Genomic DNA, 18,747 nt, shown 5'->3' on the forward strand with positions numbered 1-18,747 from the left:
CAGCAGAGATATCGGAGGGAACAAGTAAGCCAGTTGAAACAGCCATCTCACCGACAGCGCGTCTATCAGACTTGCGCCTGCGTCCCTTGTCCTTGACCCGTACATGGGCAGCCTGTGATTGTGACGGGACGCCATCAGGTCCAGCTCTGGCAGCCCCCACTTGTCCACGAGTAGTTGGAATACCTCTGGATGAAGCGACCATTCCCCGGGATGCACGTCGTAACGGCTGAGGAAGTCTGCCTCCCAATTGAGGACTCCTGGGATGAAAACTGCCGAGAGAGCTGGAAGATAGCGCTCCGCCCAAGCCAGGACGCGGGACACCTCCGACATCGCAGCTCGACTGCGAGTCCCTCCCTGGTGATTGATGTACGCCACCGTGGTGGCGTTGTCTGACTGCACCTGAACAGCCCTTCCGTGAAGAGCGGTGCCGGACGACTGCAGGGCTCTGTATACTGCCCTCAGTTCCAGGATGTTGATGGGAAGAATCGCTTCCTCCGCCGACCAACGACCCTGAAGTGACAAGGAGCCTGTCACCGCCCCCCAACCCCGGAGACTGGCATCTGTCGTGAGCAGAACCCATTCCGGGATCCAAAAGGGGCGCCCTTCTAGGAGATGAGCTGTCTGCAGCCACCGGGCTAGAGACAGACGCACCTCCGAGGACAACATCAGCATCTGAGAGCGGATCCTGTGTGGCAATCCATTCCATTCCGAAAGAATCAGCCCCTGCAGGGGCCTGGAATGGAACTGGGCAAACTCCACCATGTCGAATGCCGACACCATGGACCCCAAAACTCTCATCGCTGAGTGCACCGACACTCTGCCACTGCTCAGACAGCCGTGAATCCGCAGCTGTAAGGAGGAGACCTTCTCTGGAGTCAGAAAAATCCGTTGCTGACGAGAGTCCAGCAGGGCCCCCAAATGAACCATCCGCTGTGATGGGATGAGGGAGGACTTCTTCCAGTTGATCAACCAGCCGTGCGCCTGTAGACAAGCGACCGTCAGGTGGAGATGCTGGATCAGTACCTCCGGGGAGCTTGCCAGCAAGAGGAGGTCATCTAGATACGGTAGCAACCGTATCCCCTGGCTCCGAAGGTGAGCCGCCATGACCGCCATCACCTTGGTAAATACCCTTGGTGCCGTGGAGAGACCAAAGGGTAGAGCCCTGAATTGGTAGTGGTTGTGGAGAATAGCAAACTGCAGAAACTGTTGGTGCGATGTTGCTATAGGCACATGGAGGTAGGCGTCCTGGATATCCAGGGAGACCATATAATCCCCCGGTTCCATCGCCAGAATGATGGAACGCAAAGTTTCCATTCTGAATTTGGGAACCCTGAGAAACCTGTTCAGGGACTTCAAATTGAGTATGAGGCGATGAGAGCCATTGGGTTTCTGCACCAGAAACAGCGTAGAGTAATACTCCATCCCACTTTGAGACTGTGGTACGGGTATAATGACCCCCGCCGTCAGCAAGGCCTCTATGGCTTCCTGAACCTGCAAGGCCTTGGTTTTGTCCTGAGAAGGACTTGTGCAAAAAAACTGGCAAGGCGGCCTGTGCCGAAAAGACAGTGCGTACCCCTGGGAGACCACTTCTCGCACCCAGGCATCCGTGGTGGTATTGTGCCAGCACTGGGCGAATTGAAGAAGTCGGCCTCCCACTCTGGGGTCCCCCAGAGGGAGGCCCGTCCCATCACGCAGAAGGCTTATCTTCTGGCTTGGAAGAAGGGCGCCTAGCACTCCAGGCTTGCTTCTTTGGCTTTGAGGCGGTCTTGGGTGCGGACTGCCTCGGGAAAGACTGACCCTTTGCCCTGCCCTGAACCCGAAAGGAACGAAAGGCCGAGCTCCGGACCTTAGCAGGTGTAATAGCTGAAGGGAGGAAGGCTGACTTGGATTTTGCCAGGGTATCTACTATTTTGTCCAGGTCCGGACCAAATAGTAATTCTCCATTAAAAGGTAAGGCCTCCAAGCCTTTCTTTGAATCCGCGTCTGCTCTCCAAGACCGCAACCACAAGGATCTACGAGCAGACACTGCTGCCGCCGAAACCCTAGAGGTCAACAGGCTAGCATCCAAAGATGCTTCTCCAATGTAGGAGGCGGCATCTCTCATCTGTCCTAACAACGCCCTCTGGACGTCCGGAGCTTCATCCGTAAACGCGTCCTCCAAGGCGTTGGCCCACCCCTCAATGGCCTTGGCCACCCAGGAGATGGCCATGGACGGCCGGGCTACCGCCCCTGAGAGAGAATAAATAGACTTTAAACAAGTCTCCACCTTCCTGTCCGTAGGATCCTTCAGCGAGGATATAGACGGCAATGGCAAAGTAGCACTCCTGATGAGGCGTGTTACATGGGAATCGACTGCAGGCGGAGTTTCCCATTTCTTACAATGCGCCTCCGGGAATGGATAATTGGACGCCAAGCGTTTCTGTGGCAGGAAACGCTTACTGGGTGTCTGCCAGGCCACCGCCATGTGATCAGTCAACTGATCAGACAAGGGGAACACTGCAGAAGTAACCTTAGCTCTTTTAAAACTAGGATACCTCGACTTGGGAGCGGGTGCCTCATCCTCAATCAGAAGAATGGCCCACACCGCCTTAACCAGAGCCCGCACATTGATGGAAGACTTACTGTCTACCTCCTGGACTGAGGCATCTGAGGCTGAGTCATCCTGCACCTCACCATCGTCCGAGGACCCCTCAGAATCCGGAAGATGCGCAGCCTGCGCCATGACTGAGCGTTTAGACGCCCTGGAGGGCACGTCACTGCGCAACATCGACTGAAAGGCCGAAGATGTTGCCGCCAAATCTTGGACAGTGTGGGAAAGCGCATCCACCCAGGGTGGAGGAGTTGCCACAGGAGCCTGAAACGGCACCACAGCCTGCTGTGCCACAGGGGTGGACTGAATATACATTGGCAACCCTGCATAGGGACCAACAGGCTGAGACCCCGGGGGAGTCTGCAATAATTGTGGGACACCCGGGGAATGGGGGATGGCAGGCTGGGGCAACGCCCTAGTAGGGGTGGCAGTCGGGACCGACAGACGGTCCGCGATGGACACCAGCACCTGGGTAAACATCGCCCACGGTGGCTCCTGCGACATGGGAGGTTTAGACATACCAGGGAGCGCCTGGGACTGTCCGCACAGGCCGTCCTGTGACAAATCCTCCCTATCAACTCCTGCAGAACAGCGCCTGCAGGAGAACAATACCGGAGCCCCGGAGTGCTCAATCTCCTCCTCGGACATGACGTTGGAAGAAAACGTGCGCACTCACCCGTGTGCTGGACAACAGCCACAATATGGCACCGTGTAGCACACAGCTGTATGTGACGGACCTCACAAATACGTGATTTATATAGGTGAGGTCTGTAGAAACACCCTTCCCCCGCACACCTGTAGGGCTTGTAGGAGAAGGAAAGGGATAGGTATAGGCTGACAGTAAGTAGAAAAAAGACACAGACAGGCAGCACTAGCAAAAGTCACATACCATGCAGGAAGATATACTCACTGCACCTTTCCACTACAATCAACCTGCCCAGATTCAGTGTCTGGGAGGGCTATAGTGCTGTGTACACTGTCCTTCTGCAGGGGAGAGGTACACAGGGGGACCGGTCCGCGTGCTCCCTGAGAGTATCCGCGCTGCCACAGAGAAAATGGCCGCTGGAGACCTCAGAGGAGGAGTGGCCGTGTAGCTGCAGCTCAGCGACGCCAGACTACGAGCTGAAAGGCGCGCTGAGCTGAGGGGAGGAGCCGCTAGACAGGGAAGGCTTCCTCCCCTGGCTAGCATATTAACCCCAGGGCTTGCCGGCATCCCGCTTGCCGCTTAATTTACCCTGGTGGTCTAGTGGTCTGGCGGGGTATGCCTCCGCTGGAGGGGGGGCCCGCCGCCACCGCTAGCGCCCCCGGTCTGTCCCCTAGAACCGGGGGCATGGGACTGCATTTGAAAGGAACCCGCGCACCGCCGCTAATCAGCGGTGCGCGGCTTACCTGATCTCCCCGGCGTCTTCCGGCAGCAGTCCCGGGGGAAACCAGAGTCCGGCTAGTACAGACTCTGGCTTCCCCCGCCGCGATCCCCAGTTCAGTGCTGGCGTCGCGGCGCCAGCAGGGAGAAGGAGCGGCAGCGTGGGCGTCTGTACAGACAGCCCAGCGCTGCCGCTCTGTAGAAAAACTGTAGTAAAAAATAAATAAATAAATTTAACTAAGTTAAATAAAAAATTAAAAGCTTTAGGGGGCTGCTCCAGCAGCCCACCCCGCAGGGTGACCCGACTCCGGCCGGGCACCATCTAAAACTGAGGTGCCTGTGGCTCGGGGGCGGGGTATAGGGGAGGTTGGACCCAAGTGCATCCTGGGAGCAGCTGAAAGCTTTAACTCCGTGGTGCCCGAGGATCCAGGATCCAGCTATACCCCAAGGTCACCCTGTGGACCCCTATGGACCCTGAAGTAGAAAGCAGGACGCCGATGCTTTGCAAATATACAAAAAGGTAGTTTATCCTCATTCCAGCAATAGAACTGTCTAAAGCTGGGCTGGGGAACCTTTTTTCTGCCGAGGGCCATTTTGATACATATAACATTCACAGGGCCAGTGCAGGCCATGCCCACTCCGTGTGATGTCACACAGGGGCTGGGCCACAATCGCCGGTGATTACAGCAATGCCCCGGAGCACCGTCAGGATGCTCCGGAGAGCTGTAAGGGAAGCGGTGTGACTGAAGTGTCCTAAGGACGCTCCAAGCTGCACTGCTGCATAGATTCTGGCTGCAGGGTGCCATTCTAGCAGGCTAGCAGAAAAAAAAAAAGCTCAGAGGACCAGACCAAATGATTCCAAGGACCTTATACAGCCCCCCGGGCCTGAGGTTCCCCATTCCTGGTCTAAAGCAGCAGCAGTCGTCCCTGAAACGCGTAACAGTCTATCACATGCTGCACCAGACGATCAAGACACGTTTGTATTAATGCCATACTACCAACCTTCAATATTTATTTCAAAGAAGTTGTACAGACTTAACTGGGGGATCTTGCGCCAGAAAGGACACTGTGTGATTTAGAATAAGCAGGAAGGCAGGGCCAACTAACATCAATATTCTCGACTATACAGCAACACTGAGAACCAATTGGGTCACAAAGATTCATATCACCAGAAATAGTTCTGAGCTCCAGAAAGTTGGCTTAGGCTGCAAACCTGCTCTTCCCATAGTCACACATACACAGAGACACCGATGTAGGAGAGCCAGAACACACATCTATGTAATCCGTAACAAGTATCTCTCGCTATCTGTTCTGCATCGGCCGGACCTTTTGGAGTCCAGGAGGTATTATGGGATCTTCACCACTGGTAATTCCCATGGCCTAGGTTATTAGATCATTAACGTATTCTAGCAATATCGAGGAGTGGGGTGAGAGCTCAATCAGGTCCCCCTTCACTTCTCTGGCACCACGGAGGTGGCTGGGTCATTCTATCCTAGGTAGGGGATACGGATGGAAAGCAGATACACGGGTAATAGATTTGCTTTACAGACAAACCCATAGAAGGAACATTATATGAAGACGGTTATTCTGGATATATAGGATAAGTACCTCTTTATACCCTCGCGTACACATCACGAGGGTCACCCGTGTTAACCTAGAACACTATTACATCAGGTTGGGAATGCGGGATACCCCTCTGTTCAGTGGCTGGGGTGCTGCAGGGACGTTTGGCATGCGGTGGTACTCAGCAAGCGCAACAATAGGTTTACCCTCCTACCCATTAACATGGTTATTAGAATAGATGTATCAGAAACTTTTGTCCATACTTTCTCCCTCCCCAATGTCCTTCATCCATAGAGCAATATAGTATATACCATCCTGCAGACAGAAATTCTGTATCTTACTTCTATCCTTTCATTCTGGCCCCGAAATCCCCACCTGTGTCTGTGCAGGAATTAGTTTGGGAATCAGACCTTGGTTCCCCCCTGCAACAGTCTCAGAATAACGGTTTCCAAATGCTCCGTCACTGTGGCGATTACAGAAAACTCTTACAAAAGATGGACAGGTGATGGTTCTTCGAGCCAGAATGACTACAAGGACTGTACCCCAATACGTTTGAGACAATGGGCCAAATGTAATAGGGTGTCAGTTTTAGTAACAGTACAAACTCGCACTTTTAAAAAGTGCGAGTTTGTACTGAAACTCGCAAAATTCAATAGCCTGCGAACTTTTCAGCTTGAGGCTATTGCATTTGCGAGTTTAGGAAACTGACACCTTTTAATGCGAGTAGCATTAAAAGGTGCGAGTTTTAGAGAAGCCATCACAGATCAGTGAGATCCGTGATGGCTTCTGTGTGTGTCTCCCATAGACTTCTATGGTGAGAAATCCCAATTGAAGTATATGGTGGGAACCGCTACATTGTAGCCGCAAGGTTACCTCAAGTTAATCTTGTGGTTACATCAATGAAACAATGTCGCGACATTGTATCATTGATGTAACCACAAGATTAACCTCAATTAATGTTGCGGCTACGATGTAGCGGTTCCCACCATAGACTTCAATGGGGATTTCTCACCATAGAAGTCTATGGGAGACACAGGCTGGCCGCATTCAGCTAATCAGGGAGCTGCTCCGACGGAGATGCTCCCTGATTGGCTGGCGGCCCCTTCACTGACGGGGCACACGTGTGCCCCGGTCATTTACGCGGAGCAAAGGTATGTGGACACACATACCTTTGCTCAGTCCGGCATGGATCAGGTTTTTTGCGTTTTTTTATTTTAACCCCTGGATTGCCAATGGACGTGATCGACGCATAGGAGAGGTGAGTGTGGATTTTTTTTTTCAGGTACACCCCTATGGATTACTTCGGATACTAGGTGAGTATGTGCGAGTGTGCATGTATGTTTTATTAAAATTTTACTTTCACGGTGTATGTTTATTTACGTGTTTCTTTACATGTTTCTTTACTTGTGGAACTACAAGTGCCAGCGGGCCCGTAATGCCCCGCATGCTGGTATTTGTGGTTCTCCAAATACCAGCATGCAAGGGAGGCTTGCTGTTACTTGTCGTTCTACAACTAAAGACAACATGGAAACTTCATTTTTACACTTTACACTAACACGATCAACCCGGCACCCACGGCCATAGGGTGCCCGGGATAGCCCCGGGCTATCAGTCTAGGCCTGGGGTGCCCTGGAGAGGGGTACCCCTTTATTGGGGGGATACCCAACTCCCCAGGGATCCCCGGCCTGGACTGACTAGCGGTCAGGGATAATGCTTTGGATGGGGAAACCGGTGAAAGGTTTTCCCTGGCTGTGGAATTATCCTCCCGCTAGAAAGTTCGGTGCTGGTTCTGGAATTTTCAGGGGACCCCCTACTCGTTCTGTCCCCTGATTTTCCAGAACCAGGACCAGCTCAACAAAGCCCTGTGCTGGTTCTTAATATACAGGGGCCCCCTAAGCATTTTGGCCCCTGTATTTTTAGAACCAGAACAGGCTTTATAAAGCCCGGGGCTGGTTATGCTTTTGGGGAGGGGTTGCACGTCATTTTTTTTTTTTTATTTAAAAACATTTTACATAAGTACACACAGAAACATGTACATATCTCATGGATATGTGCATGTTTCTGTGTTAATCTGACCTGCTCAGGATGTACTCGCTAGCCTGAAGCAGGTCTATTATTTGGGGACTTTTGGTAATCTTTTTTTTGCGAGTCTGAAACAGACACTCTATTACATTGGGCGAGTTGATTGTTTTCAATGTGAAAACATCTGGATGCGAGTTTGAGAATGGGGAGTTTTAGTAACTCTGAAAAATGCGAGTTTTAGTGAACAGACACCCGATTACATTGGAGAGTTGTGAAAAATTGCGAGTTTAGCACCAAACTCGCAATTTACCAAAACAGACTACCTATTACATTTGGCCCAATGTGGTCACAAAGGCCCCCTTCTTGCACACTTGATGGATGTGCCCAAAATTATCCCCCCTCTGGGTGACAGATAACTATTACTTCATCAATATTTAATCTACACAACAGTAATGGTCACTGTCAACTTCGTAAACAGGCCAACAAAATTGATCCTTTATACGTCTTGTGCAAATTGCACGCAATTGGAATCAATCTCTTCTACCAACATATGAGGAGATCGTGGTTAATTTCCAAAAAGTAGTACATCACCAGCCTCCAAAGTGACACTGGACAAATACCACATCATTTGGGACCCTTGGTATTCAAACCATAACGTTACCCCACCAGGTACTGAGTAGTAGGATGGTCCCCATCTATGCTAGCAGTGGTCCCCTGGCCTTCTCAACTCCCCAAACTCTTTCTCTGACGTTCTTCACCTTCCTCCCCGTTATACCACCCCTCCCTACCCTCTATTCATTTCCCTTATGGCCATGTACCCACTCATTTCACCCCTTTTTTTTTTTTTTATATACATCTCTGCCCTTTTAATGCTTCGATAACGCCCTTTCCCTCACTATCCCACAGTACCACCCTCACACGTGTTATATGTCACTGTTAAACTACTGAAGTCTGTATAGGGTATACTCCGATTGTTTAACAATTGTAAACAAAAAGATTTTAAAAAATAAAAAATTACTGAAAGTAAAAATCAGATTTTTGCCACCAGCGTACATCTGGCCTAATGCTGCGCTCTCTAAAGCTGGCCACGCACTAGACGCATCGAAACGTCAAATCGTTCAAATTCGTGCAAATCGGGTGGTTTCCACGAGCGATAACGATCCGATGCGAGATCCCACGGGTCGCTGGTGTTATCTGAGAGATCTTCCCTACTGCAGAGAAGATCTCTCAATCTCGTTAACGAGAGAAGGTAGTTTGTCAGATGGCAGTGTTTGTGCAAGAGAGCTTTGTCCGGGAGTGCCGGTGAGTTGCAGGGGGGAGTTCAAGGGAAATAGTTGACATTGCATCTTCTGCGAGTAGTGTGTGGCCAGCTAAAACCCAAGCTTGGAATAACTTTAAATATGTTCAATAGCATAAAACCGGTGATCGACGCTCATCACTGTCATTTAAAAGAAAAAAGCCCACATAATACAGCTCAGTACCATTTACAAAATGCATGTACATGTGTCCACCCCCCTCATATACCCAGGAGAGGGCGAAGGCGCTCAGACACAGAAAGCATTTAGGTTATTACATCCGTGATTTCTTGGTTTAATATTTTATAACAAGGTTACACAGCGATAAAGAACAGAACAACAAGCTTATCGGGGTTTATATTTCTGCCAGTTCTTGATCAGCATCCAAAAACAGATGATTAAATACCGGATTACAGAACGGAGGACGCTGGGGAGGTGTGCTAGGAGGTGTTTGTGTGCACCCTTCTCGCCAAGATCAAATATAGGGTGTGTCAGGTCTCACGCATACATTCCTCTGTCCGGGAAACATTCCCCAGTGTCAGGCACTCTGCAGGATGGAAGCACATTCAGTTGTACAGACTTATTCTGTGCAGTCAGACACCCACCTACCCAACTGCTCCTCGCTCAGACCTGCCGCCTATACATAGGTTTGTAAGCAGTGGCCGTAATTCAATGACAGTCAGGCTGAAGGTGCCCATACAACATCAGCACTGGATGCTCCATTATAATTGTCCTTACATGTAAATAAGCGCATATGGTTAGGTTTGCAGATAATTGCGTGCAAAACCGCCTATTGCTGTGATAATAGCAGGGTAGTACTGGGACACAGAGGACCTCCACTTTCGGTCGATTGAGAACCGGACTCTCAGTAAAAGGTGGTGATCTTAATCTTCTATACCAGTCCTCGAAACAAGCTGTGCTCAAGGCCTCAGCCCGTGCCAGCTGTCTGAGCGGGATAACAGGCAGGGATAGGGTCTGATGTAAGTAGGAAGAACTTATAGCAGACTTTAATATAAAAGTACCAGGGAAATGCCCAATATCCCAAACCACACAATCCTGGACTGGACACACATACAATACTGTGCCCTGCCGGGAGGGCACATTGCACAACTGTTAAAGCAACCAAAACACACTTTGTGCATGTATCATATACAGGTATGGAGTGGCTGAGAGACTGACTGGTCCGATACAAAATCCGTGGTATGAATGTCAGAAGGGAGGAGGGGGGGGGGGGGGGGTAGAAAGCCGGTGTCACAGGTTAGTCGGAGGTCTTCTCTCCATGATCTGCGTCAGGGCGGCGACAGAATGCAAGATGCTGTCCTCTAAGAACAGGATTGTCTTCTCTACATGTAAGAGGATCACACAGGTCTCCCCTTAAGAAGCATCGATGGATCAGGAGCAGAGATACAGGACGTGCTGGTAATATATACTGGAGGACTGTCTAAGAATGTAACTAATCTATAAATCCTGTACCAGTATTAATAGTATAGTTTATTCAAAATATAACATGTTTCCACCATAGATCATGGATCAGTGTCTGTTTTCACTCTCTGCCAATATAAAGAATTCTTTAGAGATATCCTGACAGCAGTGATTATGTAACTACGTGTATTTCATTTACTCCATTCAAATGTAGAAACATGTAAGAAACACCAGAGAGTTTCATGTTGGTGACACGTAGGCTGCACAATTGCGCAGATGTAGGACTGGTATGACTAGTGCGTATACATTTGTAAAACCCCAGCTTACTAGGCGGCGTAGGCACCATTATTCACCACTGAGTGGGTGCAGCAGTGCTGAGCGCGCCTATGTCCGGGCTGTGAGCTCTGTAGCCCACCCAGCGTTACACGCGCAGACAGGCTATACGGGTCTCCTTTTCTTGGATCTCTGAGTCTTCAGACAGGGCCAGGCAGATCCGCCAGCAACATAATATTACATAGGAGTTGCAAGATATTCTGTGAACACTCCAACATAGAGTAATTAATACAGCCCATCTGTCCAATAGGAATCCAGGCGCTTTTATGATGCTTCTGTTTTATTTTTTATTTTTTTTTAAGACGCACTAATTAATGGGAGCCCAATGTAGCAATATACATCAATTATCGCACTCGTCACATCCAATTAGACCGGGTTTAGCAGCGCAAAATGGTTAAACCCCACCAAACTCTTGGTTACAGTGCCCAAAACCAGAGACTTAAAGCACATTTCTGCACGCCACATCAGTAGGGTACGAGCAGAAATGCCAGCACAGGTGGCTATCGTGCCCAAAAGGAGCAACAAATGAATTGCCCCCATAAACTTAAGTGTCTTCACCAGCGGTTCCCATACTCTCTCTGGGCCTGATTCAGACCCGGTCACAAGCGCCGAGCACTTTCAACCGAGTCGACGGTGGCCCAGAGCGCATGCGCACGACGGAGTCGGCTCCGCCGTGCGCATGCGCAAGACCCGTATAGCGGCGGGCAATCCATCGCTCCGGGTCTCGCACCAAAGGGGGCGTGCTGTCGCACCAAAGGGGGCGGGCCGGGGGGGGTTGGCTGCCCAGACAGAGGCGTTCCCATGAGAACGCCTACCGTCTGGGGGCGGCCCCACTGACATCACAAGTGATGTCAGTGGGAGAGCTTTCGGCTCTGTTTGAGCCGAAAGCTCTCTGGGGCTTGCGGCCACGAGACCCTACCACAAGGGTCTCGTCGCAAGCCCGATAGTCTTGACCATCGCGACCATCATCCTGGCCGCTCGCATTAGCTGTGGGTGGTAACCCACAGCAATGCGAGCAGTCAGGAGGCCGCTCCATAAAAACAGACGCTCTGATTCAGAGCGAGCGCTCTGTCAGAGCGTCCGGCTCTGAATCAGGGCCTCAGTTCAAGGTACCCTTAGGGTCTCCATAATGTAATAAGTATTTCAAAAATAAATTGCACCCCCACATCACTCTCCCTTTGCCCCATCCGTGTCCCCCCCGTTACTCGCCTTTAGATGTGCTAGCCAGCGCCGTTCTGCGGCAACGCTCCTCAGATCAGACACTTCCCGTCTGATCTCCCACAATGCACGACCCCATTCAGCAACAGGCAACCTCAGGATGCACCGCCTGTGGCTTTACAGTGACATCTACCACCCATGCTTATTGCAAACCCTATATATATATATATATATATATATATATATATATCAAGACAAAAACAAAACAAAAACACTGGCCAGCCCTCTTAAAGCCACCGGCATTTTGGGAGCCACTGGTCCATATAACAGTTAAACATGACCTTATAAAAGTAATGAGATAACCGTGAAGATTCACTCACTAGTTTTACCAAGAACTATCAGCCGCTGAACTAGCGAATATGCAAAAAATAAAAAAAAACACCCGTTTGCCATAATCTTCTATACTGCTGATTATGAAAATAAATGTCACGATATTGTTAGATCAGGAAAAGCAGCACGTGGTCTTTTCATGGTACAGACTAGGACAAAAATAAGATCTATTTAGGTGCATTCAATATTACAGCAGGAAGGAGTGCCCCAGGACTAACAGGTACCAACAGCCATAGAGATTGTGCAATCATCTGTGCAAACGTCCAGTCTTCCCACGTTACAGGAGGATTACTGTATAACAACGGGTTAGGTCTGCAGGCCCAGCTTAGAGGAGCAAAAAAAAAAAAAGCCCCAACCCAGCCTTTAACATCAGAACAAGAATCTAAGCACGGGAAGCCATATATAGAACCCACGTTTCTGCAGATTATCACCGCTGTGTAAACCTCTCTGACCGCATATTAGTAGAAATATCTATAGCCTTTTAAAATAATAAAATCCAGCACAAAAGGAAAATGCAGCGGGTAAAGTTGCCGTTTGCGGGCTGTATAAATGACACTTGATGGAAACCCTAACCCCACTATCAGCTCCTCGTTTCCCCAGCCAAATGTACCTCCAGCAGGCAACAGGAGTGAACGAGGTGGAATATTACAGTACATCGCCTTAAGGTGCCCACACACATACCGACTTTTCATCCAATTTGGCCGATTCCGACGAATCGTGACGACAGATCATGTAAAAAATGGCCAAATCGTGAGTTTCTACTCTTGATTACGATGCCGAGCGCGTCCCCGCTCGTCGTACCTCACATCCTCAGTTCTGCCGTGCTGAAGGGCAGATCAGCCAATCTGGGATACAATGCACTGGCTGCAAGATGGATAGTCAGATTGGACATTTTTAACTCCAAATCGTGACCACGACTGCCCGGGGAGAGTTCAGGGGAAATCGTGTACATCGGCTGATTGGGAGCGTGTCGGTATGTGTGTGGTGCCCATAATGGAGCATACACACGGTCAGATTTGTCAGATGAACGATTGAACGATTTTACCAAAGTTTTGAACGATTTGAACGATTGAACGATTTTTGACTGCATTAAAATGAATGGAATCGTCCAAGTCTGACTGCAAACCCATCAGATGTCAGAAATCGTTATCTGACCATCGGGAACGCGCATCGTTGATCGTCCAGGTATGTCAGATTTTCCTTCAGATACGAACGACTGAACTATTTTTAAATCGTTATCGTTCATATCTGAAGGAAAAATCTGACCGTGTGTATGCACCACATACCGTGTGTATGCACCAGTTTTTTTTTTTAAGAGTGTAAATGGTTTGGTAACAAAAGTTGCAGGAAGCACAAGATAACTAGGAATCATTTCATTCCTGCAAACCCATAGCTCATTTTACTGTAATCCTGCGAATAGATTACAGCAACATCATCATCATTATGAGAACATTAGCATAACTGGGAGGGATTTAAGTGCATTTAGCCAATTAGATGTGGGCGTTGATTGTCATCAGTTCGCAACTAGCACCAGAGGTGGAGCCACAAGCTAGAGACACCCCCAAAAAGAGTCCTAAGTGTTGGTTCAGTATCCAGCATGGGACGCATTTTGCATGAACACGTCCATACTGTACTTCGACCTATATACATGCCTCCTTCCACCCCCTTTCTGCAAAGAGTAGCAAACATTAAATGTGATTGTTGGCATACATGGATTTTGGATAAGGAGAGGTGCATTTTGCAGCCCCCAACCCTACTTGTGCATCCATATATGCTATGATTTAGAGGGGGGAAGGGCAGTAAAAGTGCTGCATGGACCATCCTTCCAGCTAGGTCTGGGAATACAGGAAACTTGGGACAGCATTTTCTGAGCCAAGACCTGCAGGGATAGATACACAGGTTTCCTTTCTTTGAGAGCAAGCATAAGAAAACAAAGTGAAAAATCAGCAGACGCGTCCCATGTGCTTTCACAGTCACAGAACACGATGAAGCAGGGTCCCTCCTAACACCAATCAGCTGGCCCTGCGCCCGGCCGAGATGGGCTGATATCCGGTAGTAGACGAGTAGGGAGGCAGTCGCCAAGTCCGGGATATCCATGTCTGCCGAGTCATCGCTGGGAGAGGGAGAGTAAGGGCACTCGCAGCTCTTTCAAAAGGTCTGTGTGACTAAATTACAGGAGCCCGCGGCCGTAACACCCCGATAATGATGGGCAGCGTGCTATTAAAATCAGAAGAGCTTCGCTTGCATTGCTGGGATTACATTTATGGTTCTGTAGCCTGGGAGGTCCAGCAGGACAAATGAGCACAAGAGCCTTCGAGAGACTCAATAAAACCGCGTGTCACTGTTGTGCGTTTGTCTTCTGCATTTACATTGTTGGGCTATGCTGGACATAATGTGCACAGAACCCAGAGGACTCAAGGAGTCAGCAGCCAAACTGCGGCCACTGAAAAAGGTGCAGCCGCTATAGAACATGGAAGGGACGGCTGCCCGGATTCAGTGTGATGCACCGCCAGCTGCATGGCCGGCGGTTCAAATCCCGGCAGCGGCAGCCCGACATGGAAGGAAAATCCGATCGTCTAGAACAGTGATTCCCAACCTCGGTCCTCAAGGCACACTAACAGTCCTGGTTTTGGTGATATCCAGGCTTGAGCACAGATGGTTAAATCAAAATAACTGAGGTACTAATTAAGTCACCTGTGCTCCAGTCTGGCTATCCTCAAAACCTGTACTGTTAGAGTGCCTTGAGGACCGTGGTTGGGAACCCCTGATCTAGAAGGTAAGTACTTACTAACCTAACTCTACCCAATAACCCTAACCCTCCTTAGGGGTGCCTGACCCTAACCTCCTCCCCCCTGTACCTAACCCTAATCCTCCCTCTAAGTGCCTAAACCTAACCCCCCTTTCCCTGCCGCCTAAACCTAAGTCCCCCGGGGGTGCCTAACCCTAACCTTCCCCCGGGGGAGCCTGAGCCTAACCCTCCATCCCCCTAGCCTAAACCTAACCTCCCGGGGGGGTGCCTAACCCTAACCTTCCCCCGGCGGAGCCTAACCCTCCCTGCCCCTAGCCTAAACCTAACCTCCCGGGGGGTGCCTAACCCTAACCTTCCCCCGGGGGAGCCTAACCCTCCCTGCCCCTAGCCTAAACCTAACCTCCGGGGGGGTTGCCTAACCCTAAGTGCCCCCTGGAAACCCAAAATCTAACTCCTCCCCCCCCGCGGCTGTCGGCCCCCCTTCGATCGGGATGCCAGGCGCCCGTCTCCCGGCGTAGGTTAGTAAACCCTCGCCGGGATTCTGTAGTCTAGATGCAGGTGGTCGGCATTGTGACAGCCGGCATCATAAACGTATACCAGCTGCCCAGCAGTGCCGGCCCAAACTTCCGAGACGCTGCTTGCTTTCCAGAGACATCAGGTCTTCCCTCTGCAAGAGTCAGACCCAAGCAACCATGCAGTGTCCTTATAGTCTGTAATAGCAGTTTATAGTATTAAATCATCCACCCAAACAGTCTCCGGTGTTCAGGAAGAATAAACGTTGAGAACACAGCATGGCAAACAGGGATTCTCAACTCAGTCTTCGTTTAAAAACACCCTTCAGTGTAATAAGAAACATGCTCCAGGGCGTGCGGACCACATAACCCTGCTAGGAAGAAGGGAAAGTATTGATGAACTTTCCCCCGTAGGCCGGAAAGGGTTTTATGAGCCATGTGGGAGGATTACTACACTGCCAACAAAAATGTTGTTCTAAGCTGTCACTGTAAAGTCACTGAACGACAGGAAGAGCGCACGGGTGCTACCCAGCAGGTCACTTACCATTGTCGTCTTCGGTTTTTGGACTTAAGCTTTTCTTCGCCACTTCAGCGAGGGCCCCGATGCCCAGACCAACAGCCAAACCTGTACGATAGAGATAAACCATTTATTAAAATGCTGTAATGCATAGCTGGAGGCCGGATACAGCGCAAATCCCCAGCCACATCTGCATAATATTCTATCACAGATGGACCATATATAGTGTGCCTAAAGCTGGCACTACTGAAGATAGTCACATTGCAAGGTCACCCAACCACTTTATTACAGAATAGATTGGTTTTAAAATGAGTTCTAAAAACCAACCATGTCTGCCAGCACTGCAAGCTTGCGTCACTGGCACTACCGTACCCGGATGGGACGTGTGCAGCCAGAAACTGCGGCAATGCCCGGCAGAGCAATGCACACATTGGAGTTCATATAAAGTTGTTATGGACTTCTACAACTTTGATTCATCGAATTAAGACAATGGAAGAGGGAGGGGGAAACGTCAATACTCAGCGTTTGGACCATTAGCAAAGTCACTCACAGCCGCTAACATTACAGATGTTCCTGCGCAGTCCATAGCGGCTAGTGTACCATACCACTGGGCAATGTACGCATTCACGCACATCACAGAGTACCACCTAGGAGTGACCGTACACCCTTGCCTTTCACGGTCAGTGGTGCAGATGTGAACTGTATGCGCTTTACAACATGCGCAGTGAGGAAACGCGGCTGCTCCGAGCGATCCCTCCTCCCATAATTGGGCAACGATTAATCCTAGACTGGATATTCAATGTGCTTTGTTACATCGCCAATGAGACGCCGGGCACCTGCGCAGTAACGATGACCTGCCGATGCTTCCAACTGCAAGCTCGCTTTACTGCAAGCAATTTTAGTTATTTAATCTCCCCTACAATTCAGATCGCATGGCTAAGCCCCAACCCTGTACTTAGTCACAGATGACTAAATGTTATAAGGCAATGATTTTCCACATAACCCAATAGGGGGGGGGGGATGAAAATGGTGCAGAGCAATGCCCCTATTGTTTTACTGATTGTCAGCACTGACCCTTTATACAGGAGAGTGAGCAGAGAAACTCTGCATTCAGTCTCAGTTTCCATCTGGTCATAAACAAGCGGTGACCTCATACGTAGCCACAGGCGATGGCGCTCACCGTGTACCAGAGATGCTACTTCGCAAAGGGATTGATACAACCCATGGGAGAAATAGCGGCGGCAGCTCGTATCAGTACTAATTTTATAGAGGCCCCATACATCAGCAATCAGAAAAACACAATTTAACGATTTGAAGATTTATTGCCCGACCTTAGGATTTCCCAATCTAGCAATCTGCGCCCATACACTACAGATCTTTCTCAGTGATTTGCAGATCGATTTCAGCAAATACAGACCTTCCAATCTTGAAAGGCTCCATCCTTTTACCAGTAACGGTCTGCAAATCTGCTGATTGTTACCATACAATTGCAATCTACAGCCCCAATCCATCTGTGAAATCCAACGTGTTTGCAACCAAAAAAGTGCTTGGAGTTGTTAAATCAGGTTGTCAGTCTGCGGTCTGTGAACCCCATGTATTGCAGATTTTCTTTTTCATACAATCTGTAAAACGCAAAATTGCCACATCCAATTGTTGATGTATGGGGGCATTTAGTCACATACAGAAGCGGTCAGGGTGCGATAGCAATGCAGTGGTTGCTTCTTACATCTTATTCGCACCTGCAAAAAACTGCAACTATTGAACTGCAGAAGTTGCAGCAATGCAGTAAAATTACTCCTTAGTACAGGGCCTGACAAATTTTTCTAAAATCTAGGAGCCAGGATGAAAGTTTAGGAGCCAGATCACTATCCCCTCCAAAAAAAATTACAGGAGTGAGAACAGCTGTGTGTGTTATGCAACCTTTATACACACTATACTAGTTCACAAAATGGTCACAGTTGAATGGATATAGTAACATGGAGGCCCCCTCACTGCTCTGCACAGCTCCCCTGCTACACCCCCCACCCACCAGTAATAACGGACCACATTTCACATAAAACAATGGTGCCAGAAAGTACAACAGAACCCCCCCTCCCCTCGTGGTCACACTACTATCCCTCTGAAGTCGCTCCGCAATCCCTGGCCACGCATAGACCCTACTACAGGAGAGCTCTATGCAGCCGAAGGTAGGAGACAGTAGACAGCCGGGACGTACAGGAGGATCAGCGTAGACTGGGACAGACAGCAGGGATCAGAGCAGGCCAGGATGGAGAGGAGTCATCAGTGCAGGCAGGGACGGACAGAGGCACAGCAGTCACCGCAGGTGACACTGAGCACATGCACTCCTGTGCATATGAACATCGCAATACTATAGGCATGAGCTGATGAGGATCTGCTGCCTGCCTCACTGCAAAATCTGGTAGCCATGGCGTCCTGGCCCCTGGGATTTGTCGAGCAATGCCTTAGTAATATATATTTAATAAGCGGAACATTTCAATAACTTCTAATAACCCATTAATGATGTTTCTCACTAACTGTCACAGTAGTGTAACAGAATATCATTACCTCCGAAGTTAGCCAACCTTCCTATCCGCGTCACTGGCACTTTCCGTTCACGTGCCCGTTCGCTGAGCTGAAAAACAAACAGTGTTTCGTCAGAAAATGAGAGTACTGGCAGGGGATCATCATGGGCCGGAATAGTCCCACTGCTCGGGTCGGGACTGCGTTTAGCAAACAAAACAAAATATAACGATAGGAATTTTAGCGCACAACAAAAACTGCTTCAAGTATGAAAAAAATAAGTTGGGATACTTCTATCTGGTCACTCAGGCAC

The 18,747-nt window shown here is 49.5% G+C and overlaps 1 protein-coding gene across 3 annotated transcripts in view; it reads right to left on the bottom strand.

Moving 5' to 3' along the window:
• COQ8A (coenzyme Q8A) overlaps nt 1–18,747 on the bottom strand; it is a 66,328-nt gene that overhangs the window by 30,728 nt on the left and 16,853 nt on the right. For 2 of the 3 annotated variants that reach the window (XM_088444446.1, XM_088444445.1), the window contains exons 4-5: nt 18,480–18,546; nt 15,942–16,022 (exon numbers count right to left, since the gene is read on the bottom strand). In XM_088444446.1, the coding sequence (XP_088300572.1) occupies nt 15,942–16,022; nt 18,480–18,546 (148 nt within the window). The remainder of the gene's footprint in view (nt 1–15,941; nt 16,023–18,479; nt 18,547–18,747) is intronic. The other variant, XM_088444447.1, reaches the window with a different exon arrangement.

This window comes from Taudactylus pleione, unplaced genomic scaffold (assembly GCF_031769625.1).
Source record: "Taudactylus pleione unplaced genomic scaffold, aTauple2 ptg000363l, whole genome shotgun sequence".
Taxonomy (NCBI): domain Eukaryota; kingdom Metazoa; phylum Chordata; class Amphibia; order Anura; family Myobatrachidae; genus Taudactylus; species Taudactylus pleione.